General features: G+C 48.7%; 1 protein-coding gene across 1 annotated transcript; it reads right to left on the reverse strand.

Moving 5' to 3' along the window:
- Nucleotides 1–2,483: 2,483 nt before the first annotated feature.
- LOC144033530 (uncharacterized) lies at nt 2,484–5,452 on the reverse strand. Its single transcript, XM_077541712.1, has 8 exons — nt 5,384–5,452; nt 4,681–4,731; nt 3,687–3,890; nt 3,463–3,573; nt 3,219–3,377; nt 3,026–3,111; nt 2,707–2,884; nt 2,484–2,626 (listed from the first exon to the last, which is right to left on the reverse strand). The coding sequence occupies exons 1-6, from the start codon at nt 5,450–5,452 to the stop codon at nt 3,031–3,033; spliced, it is 675 nt and encodes a 224-aa protein (XP_077397838.1). The 3' UTR covers nt 2,484–2,626; nt 2,707–2,884; nt 3,026–3,030.
- Between the last annotated feature and the right edge of the window lie 8,241 nt (nt 5,453–13,693).

The raw sequence follows: 13,693 nt of genomic DNA on the forward strand, positions 1-13,693 counted from the left end.
TTCGCGGAGCAGGTTTAGCCCATCGGTAGGAATCCTGGAACTGGACCTTGGATGGTTGGGGTCGAATTCCTGGAAATCGACTCAAGCCAGGGACGGAATCGGAACCACCCACCCCGGGCCGGTGCTCTCGGCCCGGCTTCGCAGAGCAGGTTTAGCCCATCGGTAGGAATCCTGGAACTGGACCTTGGGTGGTGGTTGGGGTTAAATTCCTGGAAATCGACTTCGGGGGTTAGGTTAGCCCATCGGTAGAAATCCTGGAAATGAACCTCGGTTGGTTCGGGGTTGAATTCCTGGAAATCGACTCAAGCCGGGGACGGAATCGGAACCACCCACCCCGGGCCGGTGCTCTCGGCCCGGCTTCGCGGGGCAGGTTTAGCCCATCGGTAGCATTCCTGGAAATCGACTTCGAACCACCCCCCCGGGCCGGTGCTCTCGGCCCGGCTTCGCGGGGCAGGTTTAGCCCATCGGTAGCATTCCTGGAAATCGACTTCGAACCACCCCCCCGGGCCGGTGCTCTCGGCCCGGCTTCGCGGGGCAGGTTTAGCCCATCGGTAGCATTCCTGGAAATCGACTTCGGAGGTCAGGTTTAGCCCATCGGTAGCTTTCATGGAAGTTGACCTCGGTCCTCCAGGTTGAATTCCTGGAATTCGACCTACCTGGCAGGTTAACCGATCGGTAGGAATCCTGGAAATGAACCTCGGTTTTTTTGCGGTTGTTTTCCTGGAAATCGACTTCGGGGGTTAGGTTAGCCCATCGGTAGAAATCCTGGAAATGAACCTCGGTTGGTTCGGGGTTGAATTCCTGGAAATCGACTCAAGCCGGGGACGGAATCGGAACCACCCACCCCGGGCCGGTGCTCTCGGCCCGGCTTCGCGGGGCAGGTTTAGCCCATCGGTAGCATTCCTGGAAATCGACTTCGAACCACCCCCCCGGGCCGGTGCTCTCGGCCCGGCTTCGCGGGGCAGGTTTAGCCCATCGGTAGCATTCCTGGAAATCGACTTCAAACCACCCCCCCGGGCCGGTGCTCTCGGCCCGGCTTCGCGGGGCAGGTTTAGCCCATCGGTAGCATTCCTGGAAATCGACTTCGGAGGTCAGGTTTAGCCCATCGGTAGCTTTCATGGAAGTTGACCTCGGTCCTCCAGGTTGAATTCCTGGAATTCGACCTACCTGGCAGGTTAACCGATCGGTAGGAATCCTGGAAATGAACCTCGGTTTTTTTGCGGTTGTTTTCCTGGAAATTGACTTAAGCGGGGGACAGAATCGGAACCACCCACCCCGGGCCGGTGCTCTCGGCCCGGCTTCGCGGGGCAGGTTTAGCCCATCGGTAGCATTCCTGGAAATCGACTTCGAACCACCCCCCCGGGCCGGTGCTCTCGGCCCGGCTTCGCGGGGCAGGTTTAGCCCATCGGTAGCATTCCTGGAAATCGACTTCGGAGGTCAGGTTTAGCCCATCGGTAGCTTTCATGGAAGTTGACCTCGGTCCTCCAGGTTGAATTCCTGGAATTCGACCTACCTGGCAGGTTAACCGATCGGTAGGAATCCTGGAAATGAACCTCGGTTTTTTTACGGTTGTATTCCTGGAAATGGACTTAAGCGGGGGACGGAATCGGAACCACCCACCCCGGGCCCGGTGCTCTCGGCCCGGCTTCGCGGGGCAGGTTTAGCCCATCGGTAGCATTCCTGGAAATGGACTTCGGGGGTCAGGTTTAGCCCATCGGTAGGATTCCAGGAAGTTGACCTCGGTTGAGGTTGAATTCCTGGAATTCGACCTAGCGGGGCAGGTTAGCCGATCGGTAGGAATCCTGGAAATGAACCTCGGTTGGTTGGGGTTGGATTCCTGGAAATGGGCTTGGGGGTCAGGTTAGCCGATCGGTAGGAATCCTGGAACTGGACCTTGTTTGGGGTTGGATTCCTGGAAGTGGACTTCGCGGGGCAGGTTAGCCGATCGGTAGGAATCCTGGAATTGGACCTTGGATGGGGGTTGGATTCCTGGAAATGGACTTAAGCGGGGGACGGAATCGGAACCACCCACCAGGCCGGTGCTCTCAGGTTTAGCCCATCGGTCGGAATCCTGGAACTGGATCTTGGTTGGTTGGGGTTGGATTCCTGGAACTGGACCTGGAACTGGTTGGGGCTCAATTCCTGAAAATGGACTCAGGCCGGGAATGGAACCACCCAGCCCGGGACTCACCATGCCGGTGTTCTCGACGTGTTTGGGGCCCGCTTCGCCGATCGGTAAGAATCCTGGAACTCGACCTTGGTTGGGTTTGGATTCCTCGAAATGGACTTAAGCGGAAAATGGAACCACCGACCCTGACACATTGTGAGAGGCATGCAGCATTGTCTTAAAACATACAATGTAAAAAACCTGGAAGAAGACCCACCAGAACTCCAACATTCCAAATTGACTTTAATTTTCACATCTTTTGATCCTAATTCGGACTTGGTTTCAAATGTTCTCAATACATAGTTCCAGCTCACGGCATAGCTGTCGAAATGCTGGTTGTTCAGCCACGATCTCCCGTATCCTTTTTTTCAGGACCAACTTTTCCTGGATCTCTCTTTCGAAGAGAGTTTTGGCCATGGAATAAAATTGTGGTGTGAGTGCGAGTTTTCTTCGTTGACCCTGAAAGACATAAAAATGACAAAGGTTTAATTTTAGGATTTCCACATTAGAGTCCCCCTCCGCAGCCCAAGTCTACTTACAGAATTATGATGACTGATTTTTTCTGGAAGTGTTGTTGGCTCTGAATTTGGTTTGGGAGATCTCTTTTGCTGTGTTTCGTTCCCTTTTTGGATGGAATTTGTCCTTTTTCTTTAACTTGATCTTCTCCTTCATCTTCTTCTTCTTGCGGGACTTGAGAGTGTGAGTGGTATCACAATCCTAAGGACACAGTATGTTATATTTTGCGGGTTAGGGTTAAGGTTAGGGTTAACCCTAACCCTAACCCCCCCCCCGGGGGTTAAGAAATATTTCATGTCGGTGTATTACAATGACAGAATTACTTCCAGGAATTATACTCACAAATTTCAAGGGCGCTGGACATGTTTTTCTACCAACAAGGCATGTTCCATTATCTGTTCCGCATCTTCCCAGTCACTGAAGTCAGACTATAGTACAAAAAGCAAAATAGAAGACAAAGCTATGGGTTAGGGTTAGGGTTAGGGTTAGTTTAACAAGTTTAACAACAGGAGACATGGGACTTCCTGGATTTCACCTCAGCTTCCCTCGGGCGTACATTCTCCAATTCCATCAACTGGGGAGAAGCCTCCCTTGAAACTTGCCGTCCATCTCCCACTGTTTTGTCAGATGTTTTCACCTTTTTGCTGCTGTCTTCACTCTTCCTTTGCTGCTTCTTTTCCCCAGGTGAGCCTGTCTGTCACCAGAAAGGAAACAGTCATATTTTGGTGGCATGAGCCAGTGTTGCATTTGATTGAACCACTTCCAGGAATTCTACTCACCCGGTGCAGGGAGGAGACCTTCTGTGTTAAGGGCAGGGAGACTTCTTGTGTTAAGGGAAAGACAATTTGTTCCATGACGTCCATCTCATCTTCGTCTTCAGTCATGTACATCTATACAATGACAAAATCCAATTTGGAAGCCATGGCAATGGGGTGGGGGGGGAAACTTCCACAATAGTGACATGGGACTTCCTGGATATCACCTTAATTACTCCAATGTGTACCTTTTTTTCCTCGGACTGTGGAGTAGAGACGAGATCCCCGGGCTCCCTTGAAAGTTGCCATCCAGCCCCCACATTCTGCTCAGACCTGTTCACATCTTTGGTAGTTCTCAGCGGGGAGGCCTGTGTTAATGGCACAGAAACCTCCTGTGTCAAAGGCTCGAAAGGTTCTTCCGGGAGCTCCTCCTCATTGCAATTCACGTTCACCTATACAACAACAAAAAACAATGTATAATACATGGGTGTGGGTCATGTCTTCCACAATAGCGACACAGAACTTACTGGGGGCTGGAGTGAGTGCTCCGTAGAATTCCTGGAACTGGACCTTGGTTTGGGGTCAAATTCCAGGAACTGGACTGGGTTTGGGGGTCCAATTCCAGGAACCGGGCATAGGCGAGGCCGGTGTCCTCGGCCCCGCTGCGCGGGGCCTCGCGGGGGCTAGCTACGCTTGGGTCCCGCTCCGCACAGTTCCGGGAACTGGACTTTGGTTGGGGGTCCAATTCCAGGAACTGGACTTTGGTTGGGGGTCCAATTCCAGGAACTGGACTTTGGTTGGGGGTCCAATTCCAGGAACTGGACTTTGGTTGGGGGTCCAATTCCAGGAACTGGACTTTGGTTGGGGGTCCAATTCCAGGAACTGGACTTTAGTTGGGGGTTCAATTCCAGGAACTGGACTTTGGTTGGGGGTCCAATTCCAGGAACTGGACTTTGGTTGGGGGTCCAATTCCAGGAACTGGACTTTGGTTCGGGGTCCAATTCCAGGAACCGGGCGCGGACGGGGCAACGAAGCAACGACCACGCGACGCGACGCTTCGCGGGGCCTCAAACACGCAAGGGGCCCGCCTCGGAGGCCAGGGAAAAGCTATCGGCTATCGGTAGATTTCTAGAACTGTACCTTGGTTGTGGATGAATTCTTGGAGCGGGAACTCGCTTGAGATTTGAATTCCTGAAACCGGACTCTTTTCCCCAAAGGCGACGCACATTTCCAGGAACTCACCTCACTCATCCTTGGAACCTGCAGCGGCGCTTTCTTGTGCTTGCCCTCACACTTCGATGCGAATGAATGGGGGTTGGACAAACGCAGGCTTAAATAGTCTGGTGTTGGTGATGTCACGGTACTGCAGCCAATCACCTTCCGATTGGCCAAAGGCACCTCCTCCCCACACACAAACGCTAAGAATTAGCCAGTCAAGCGACACCTTGTGGTGAAAGCAAAAACTGCGTGACTCAGAAAAGCTTTCTTCAACAAACAGACTTTATTTTACGATTTTGTAGTGGAAAAGTATAAGATGCATATAATAGATATGGAGATGAGGCACATTTGCTCTGTAAACGCCCATCCGCTCTCATAACATGGCCAAGTGAATCTAGATAGAAAAAAAAAATAAAAAAACACTAAACGCAATTCACTGAGTAGTGTTTACAAATATGAACGCATCTTTCCGGGAATTACATGTCATCTTTAAGGAATTACATGTCACCTTTAAGGAATTGCGCGCCATTTTTAAGGAATTGCGCGCCATTTTTAAGGAATTGCACGTCATCTTTAAGGAATTTTACACGTCATCTTTAAGGAATTGCGTGTCATTTTTAAGGAATTGCGTGTCATTTTTAAGGAATTGCATGTCATCTTTAAGGAATTACATGTCATCTTTAAGGAATTTAGGTTGCCATCCTGGATGTAGACATCGCCAACTTACCCTTGACTTGTTTCCATTGCCATGTTCATTTGGGGCTCCAGTGTAGTGAGCACAATGCTCGGGATCCATCGTGGAGGTGTCTCATCTGTCAAGAGACCCCATGATTTTTTTTTTTGCAAGTGCACATGCAAAGAAAATATCATACCTTGCTGGTCATAATCAAGAGGAGGACTTTCCAGATATTGACCCATCCTTTTTTGCGCTTGCTCGCTTGACTTCTGAAGGCGGCACTGACAGCGACTGCTTTTATAGACTCAGCCCAGCCTTGCAACTGGCCATTGACCAATCACTGCGAAGGGGGTGTAACGGTAACGCCCGCCATAAAAAAAAAAAAACCCATCCAAGTCAATTTCCAGGTTTTATACATATAATTCCACAATTTCACCATGGGCAAACCAAACGTCTATTGGCTCAAAAATTACCAGTGGGAAGGGCCATATCTGACCAAAAAACAATCACTGCAATCAGCTGTTGACCAATAGATGGTCACGTCAATTTCCAGGTTGCCTACATATAATTCCACAATTTCAACGCAGTACAATTCATGGAACACAACCCGTCAATTTCCAGGTTGCCTACATATAATTCCACAATTTCACCATGGGCAAACCAAACGTCGATTGGCTCAAAAATTACTAGTGGGAAGGGCCATATCTGACCAAAAACCAATCACTGCAATCAGCTGTTGACCAATAGACGGTCACGTCAATTTCCAGGTTGCCTACATATAATTCCACAATTTCAACACAGTACAATTCATGGAACACGACCCGTACGATTCATGGAATCCGACCCGTACAGTTCATGGAACACGACCAGTACAATTCCTGGTATTCAACCCCGACCAGTAGAATTCCTGGAATCCGACACGTACAGTTCCTGGAATCCGACGCGTACAGTTCCTGGAATCCGACGCGTACAGTTCCTGGAATCCGACGCGTACAGTTCCTGGAATCCGACGCGTACAGTTCATGGAACACGACCAGTACAATTCCTGGTATTCAACCAGTACGATTCCCGGACCCCGACCAGTACAATTCCTGGAATCCGACACGTACAGTTCATGGAATACGACCAGTACAATTCCCGGGCTCCGACACGTACGATTCATGGAATCCGACCCGTAGAGTTCCTGGAATACGACCCGTACAGTTCCTGGAATCCGACGCGTACAGTTCATGGAACACGACCAGTACAATTCCTGGTATTCAACCAGTACGATTCCCGGACCCCGACCAGTACAATTCCTGGAATCCGACACGTACAGTTCATGGAATACGACCAGTACAATTCCCGGGCTCCGACACGTACGATTCATGGAATCCGACCCGTACAGTTCCCGGAATCCGACGCGTACATTTCCCGGAATCCGACGCGTACAGTTCACGGAATACGACCAGTACAGTTCACGGAACACGACCAGTACAATTCCTGGTATTCAACCAGTACAATTCCTGGTATTCGACCGGTACAATTCCCGGACCCCGACCAGTACAATTCATGGAATACGACCCGTACAGTTCCTGGAATCCGACCAGTACAATTCCTGGTATTCAACCAGTACGATTCCCGGACCCCGACCAGTACAATTCCTGGAATCCGACATGTACAGTTCATGGAATACGACCAGTACAATTCCTGGAATCCGACACATACAGTTCATGGAATCCGACCCGTACAGTTCCTGGAATCCGACGCGTACAGTTCCTGGAATCCGACCCGTACAGTTCCTGGAATCCGACGCGTACAATTCCTGGAATCCGACGCGTACAGTTCACGGAACACGACCAGCGCAATTCCCGGTATTCGACCAGCACAATTCCCGGACCCCGACCGGTACAATTCACGGAATTACGACCCGTACAGTTCCCGGAATGCGACGCGTACGATTCACGGAATACGACCCCGCCGTTCCCGAAAACCGACGCGCACGGTTCACGGAACACGACAAGTACAATTCCCGGACTCCGACCGGCGCGGTTCACGGAATACGACCCGTGCGCGATTCCTGGAATTCGACCGGGCTCACACGCGACACCTGGTGTCCGCTCGCCCGAACCGCACCCGCGTTTTTAAAACGGCCCTTAAAAAATACTTAAACAAAAAACCTTTTCAAACGAAACGCGTCGCCGGCGCCTACGAATTTCGCACTATCCGCGGCGATTTTTCCCGTTTCGATTAGCCGACATTTTCACCGGAACCCGGAATCGCGACCTCGCTCCAAACCCGGTTCCAACTGGCGCGCGGGAGTTATGCCCCCGCCATTCAAAGTCAATGGAGCGCGCGTTAGCACAGTGGCTAACTTCCAAGTCGAATTCCAGCTTCCCATAGACCGCCATTCATAAGGCTTCCGCGAAACCGACGTCATTTCCGACTTCGGGGCGTCGGGGTCAGCCCGGCGCCTAACCCTAACCCTAACCCTACCCCTTCTCGGCCCTAAACCCAACCCTCGGAGGACCTAGGTGACCCTTACCTATTAATGTGTATTAATGCCCTACTGTATGAAAACCCTAAACTCAACCAAATTACTGTGTGTCGAAAACCCGAATTGTCAATCTGCTAACCCTAATTGGATGTAACCCTTATTGCGGAGTATTGGAACCTAAATTAAGATGTAGCCCTAATTGTGATATACTTACCGTTGTACTTACCTGTGGGATGGGAGCCTATGCTACTTACCTGTACTTACCTCAAATCTGAAGACAGCCAACCCTGACCCAGATTGGATGGGTGGATGACTAACCTCAAACTAGAGTAGTCTTAGGTAATAGGTGGCACGGTGTGTGCTCTGCGTAAAACCTGCGATAGGTGGCAAGACTCTACAACCTGCGTAAAACCTGCTAAATTATGGGATGGGAGTGTCAGTGCTTGTGCGAACTTTGGAGGAGATGGAAGTCTGGAAAAGAACATAGCCGGGGAGTTGGATGGAAAACGGATGAAAGAGGAGAAGCAGATGGAGGAAAGGATAAGGGGGTGCCATAAGAGAAAATACAGAATTGAATACCACACCCAAAAAGAAGAAAAGAAACCGCAGCCAAAAGATGGATGAAAGCCATGCAGAGCAGAAGTGAAACTCAGACAAGAGAAGAAGCCAAAGGAAAAGGAAAGAAAGAAAGCAAAGTAACAGCACATGCAAAGCTCAAAACGAAGAAGGAACCGTCCTGGGTATGACATTAAACTGCAACCAAAGAGAAAGCAAAATAACAACACATGCAAGACTCAAAAAGAAAAAGAAGAAGCCAAACAAGGTTCATGGGATGCCGAAAAGGACAGATGGGGTCCCGCCTGAAGAAGGACAAATACCTCCGAAACGTCGCGATCGGGCCCCATCTCAACAAAGCGCTCTGGGGTGGTAATTAATTTAGAATAACAAAGGCGAAACACATACATACAAAGCTCAGATACGAGAGAAAAAGAAAGGCCAAGCAAAGGAGACAGAAAAGACTAAGTTAAGTAGAAAGAAGCTCATGCAAGAGAAAGAACTTAAATTAAAGATAGAAGAAAGACCAAATTGGGAGGAGTGTTTGTGGCGCTGAGGACTCTGAGGCGCGGAAGGGCTCGAGTAATGGCAGGACCGTGCACTTCCTCCCTTATTGGGAGTTTCTTTCCTCTCACCTAACCCTAACCCTAACCCTAACCCTAACCCTAACCCTAACCCCAACCCCAACCCTAACCCTAACCCTAACCCTAACCCTTGAAGAAAATACATGCATTAACACCAAGAAAGGAAAGTAAGAAAGCCCATGAAGGAGAGAAATTAAGCCAAGAAGGACTAACACACCAAGAAAGGAAAGAAGGAAGGAAGGTCAAACAAGATGTAAAAGTGCAAGAAAGAAGGAAACAAAAACACCAAACTAGGAAAGCATGAAAAACAGCTAAGTTGTAAGAAGAAAAGTGGAAGAAAGAAAGAAACAAAAACACCAAGCAGGGAAAGCATGAAGACCAAGAAAGTTACAAGAAGAAAAGTGCTAGAAAGAAAGAACACCAAACCAACACCAAGTAAGGAAAGAAAGAAGGCCATGTAGATGCGAGAAGGACAGTCCTGGGCATGACGGTAAACTGCATCCGGGTGAGACTCCGCCTGAAGAAGGAAAAACAACCTCCGAAACGTCGCGAATTTGAGTCTCATCCAGGTATTGTGCACGCTGTATATATTGTGAATAGATTATTACTTATGATACAAAGGCGACCAGAGAAAGAGAAACAACACACCAAGAAAGGAAAGAATGCAGGTCAAACAAGACAAGAAAGTACACCAAAGAAGGAAAGAAGGAAAGCCATGCAGAGAACACCAAGTAAGGAAAGAAGGAAAGTCATGCAGACAGTTGAGAAAAGTGCAAGAAAGAAAGTACACCAAAGAAGGAAAGAAGGAAAGCCATGCAGAGAACACCAAGTAAGGAAAGAAGGAAAGTCATGCAGACAGTTGAGAAAAGTGCAAGAAAAAACAGACACACCAAAGAAGGAAAGCAAGAAACACCAAAGAAGGAAAGCGAGGATGACGATAGGAGGGGGAGCTCTTGAGTGTTAGGAAAAGTGTCGTAGGACCGTGCAATTCCGCCTCATTGTGGGCGTTTCAGTCCCCTTACCTAACCCTAAACCCTAACCCTAACCCTAAACCCTAACCCTAACCCTAACCCTAACCCTAACCCTTCCCTCCTCCCGCTTTGACGGAAGGAGGAATCCTGCTTCCTACCCTAACCCTAACCCTAAACGTGCCAAATGCGCAGCATTATTCCAAAAACAACCGAAAGAAGCGAAAACTACAAATGCGCCGCCATTTTTGTAGTCCCGCGGTCGACACGTGGCCCCCACGCCCAGCGACAGCTCCCTCTGCTGTCGCGGGTGGCTTGGGCTTGATGACATCATTCATCCCGTTCGCGGCAGTCTACGACGTAAATAAGCCATTAAAATTCCCTGGATGAGTTTATTTCACAAAAGACAGTTGAAAGAATGAATCATTAAGTCAACTGACAACCGAAAAACGTGCCAAATGCGCAGCATTATTCCAAAAACAACCGAAAGAAGCGAAAACTACAAATGCGCCGCCATTTTTGTAGTCCCGAGGTAGACACGTGGCCCCCACACCCAGCGACAGCGCCCTCTGCTGTCGCGGGTGGCTTGGGCTTTATGACATCATTCATCCCGTTCGCGGCAGTCTAAGACGTAAATAAGCCATTAAAATTCCCTGGATGAGTTTATTTCACAAAAGACAGTTGAAAGAATGAATCATTAAGTTAAATGACAACCGAAAAACGTGCCAAATGCACAGCATTATTCCAAAAACAACCGAAATAAGCGAAAACTACAAACCCGCCGCCATTTTTGTAGGCCCGAGGTAGACACGTGGCCCCCACGCCCAGCGACAGCGCCCTCTGCTGTCGCGGGTGGTTTGGGCTTGATGACATCATTCATCCCGTTCGCGGCAGTCTACGACGTAAATAAGGCATTAAAATTCCCTGGATGAGTTTATTTCACAAAAGACAGTTGAAAGAATGAATCATTAAGTTAAATGACAACCTAAAAACGTGCCAAATGCACAGCATTATTCCAAAAACAACCGAAATAAGCGAAAACTACAAACCCGCCGCCATTTTTGTAGTCACGAGGTAGACACGTGGCCCCCACGCCCAGCGATAGCGCCCTCTGCTGTCGCGGGTGGCTTGGGCTTGATGACATCATTCATCCCGTTCGCGGCAGTCTACGACGTAAATAAGCCATTAAAATTCCCTGGATGAGTTTATTTCACAAAAGACAGTTGAAAGAATGAATCATTAAGTTAAATGACAACCGAAAAACGTGCCAAATGCACAGCATTATTCCAAAAACAACCGAAATAAGCGAAAACTACAAATCCGCCGCCATTTTTGTAGGCCCGAGGTAGACACGTGGCCCCCACGCCCAGCGACAGCGCCCTCTGCTGTCGCGGGTGGCTTGGGCTTGATGACATCATTCATCCCGTTCGCGGCAGTCTAACACGTAAATAAGCCATTAAAATTCCCTGGATGAGTTTATTTCACAAAAGACAGTTGAAAGAATCAATCACTAAGTTAAATGACAACCGAAAAAACGTGCCAAATTCACAGCATTATTCCAAAAACAACCGAAATAAGCGAAAACTACAAATCCGCCGCCATTTTTGTAGGCCCGAGGTAGACACGTGGCCCCCACGCCCAGCGACAGCGCCCTCTGCTGTCGCGGGTGGTTTGGGCTTGATGACATCATTCATCCCGTTCGCGGCAGTCTACGACGTAAATAAGCCATTAAAATTCCCTGGATGAGTTTATTTCACAAAAGACAGTTGAAAGAATGAATCATTAAGTCAACTGACAACCGAAAAACGTGCCAAATGCGCATTATTCCAAAAACAACCGAAAGAAGCGAAAACTACAAATGCGCCGCCATTTTTGTAGTCCCGAGGTAGACACGTGGCCCCCATGCCCAGCGACAGCGCCCTCTGCTGTCGCGGGTGGCTTGGGCTTGACATCATTCATCCCGTTCGCGGCAGTCTAAGACGTAAATAAGCCATTAAAATTCCCTGTATGAGTTTATTTCACAAAAGACAGTTGAAAGAATGAATCTAAGTTAAATGACAACCTAAAAACGTGCCAAATGCACAGCATTATTCCAAAAACAACCGAAATAAGCGAAAACTACAAACCCGCCGCCATTTTTGTAGTCCCGAGGTAGACACGTGGCCCCCACGCCCAGCGACAGCGCCCTCTGCTGTCGCGGGTGGCTTGGGCTTGATGACATCATTCATCCCGTTCGCGGCAGTCTACGACGTAAATAAGCCATTAAAATTCCCTGGATGAGTTTATTTCACAAAAGACAGTTGAAAGAATGAATCATTAAGTTAAATGACAACCGAAAAACGTGCCAAATGCACAGCATTATTCCAAAAACAACCGAAAGAAGCGAAAACTACAAATGCGCCGCCATTTTTGTAGTCCCGAGGTAGACACGTGGCCCCCACACCCAGCGACAGCGCCCTCTGCTGTCGCGGGTGGTTTGGGCTTGATGACATCATTCATCCCGTTCGCGGCAGTCTACGACGTAAATAAGCCATTAAAATTCCCTGGATGAGTTTATTTCACAAAAGACAGTTGAAAGAATGAATCATTAAGTCAACTGACAACCGAAAAACGTGCCAAATGCACAGCATTATTCCAAAAACAACCGAAAGAAGCGAAAACTACAAATGCGCCGCCATTTTTGTAGTCCCGAGGTAGACACGTGGCCCCCATGCCCAGCGACAGCGCCCTCTGCTGTCGCGGGTGGCTTGGGCTTGATGACATCATTCATCCCGTTCGCGGCAGTCTACGACGTAAATAAGCCATTAAAATTCCCTGGATGAGTTTATTTCACAAAAGACAGTTGAAAGAATGAATCATTAAGTTAAATGACAACCGAAAAACGTGCCAAATGCACAGCATTATTCCAAAAACAACCGAAATAAGCGAAAACTACAAATCCGCCGCCATTTTTGTAGGCCCGAGGTAGACACGTGGCCCCCACGCCCAGCGACAGCGCCCTCTGCTGTCGCGGGTGGTTTGGGCTTGATGACATCATTCATCCCGTTCGCGGCAGTCTACGACGTAAATAAGCCATTAAAATTCCCTGGATGAGTTTATTTCACAAAAGACAGTTGAAAGAATGAATCATTAAGTTAAATGACAACCGAAAAACGTGCCAAATGCACAGCATTATTCCAAAAACAACCGAAATAAGCGAAAACTACAAATCCGCCGCCATTTTTGTAGTCCCGAGGTAGACACGTGGCCCCCACGCCCAGCGACAGCGCCCTCTGCTGTCGCGGGTGGCTTGGGCTTGATGACATCATTCATCCCGTTCGCGGCAGTCTAAGACGTAAATAAGCCATTAAAATTCCCTGTATGAGTTTATTTCACAAAAGACAGTTGAAAGAATGAATCATTAATTTAAATGACAACCTAAAAACGTGCCAAATGCACAGCATTATTCCAAAAACAACCGAAAGAAGCGAAAACTACAAATCCGCCGCCATTTTTGTAGGCCCGAGGTAGACACGTGGCCCCCACGCCCAGCGACAGCGCCCTCTGCTGTCGCGGGTGGCTTGGGCTTGATGACATCATTCATCCCGTTCGCGGCAGTCTACGACGTAAATAAGCCATTAAAATTCCCTGTATGAGTTTATTTCACAAAAGACAGTTGAAAGAATGAATCATTAAGTTAAATGACAACCTAAAAACGTGCCAAATGCACAGCATTATTCCAAAAACAACCGAAATAAGCGAAAACTACAAACCCGCCGCCATTTTTGTAGTCCCGAGG

Source organism: Festucalex cinctus, chromosome 13 (genome assembly GCF_051991245.1).
Source record: "Festucalex cinctus isolate MCC-2025b chromosome 13, RoL_Fcin_1.0, whole genome shotgun sequence".
NCBI classification, from domain to species: Eukaryota; Metazoa; Chordata; class Actinopteri; order Syngnathiformes; family Syngnathidae; genus Festucalex; species Festucalex cinctus.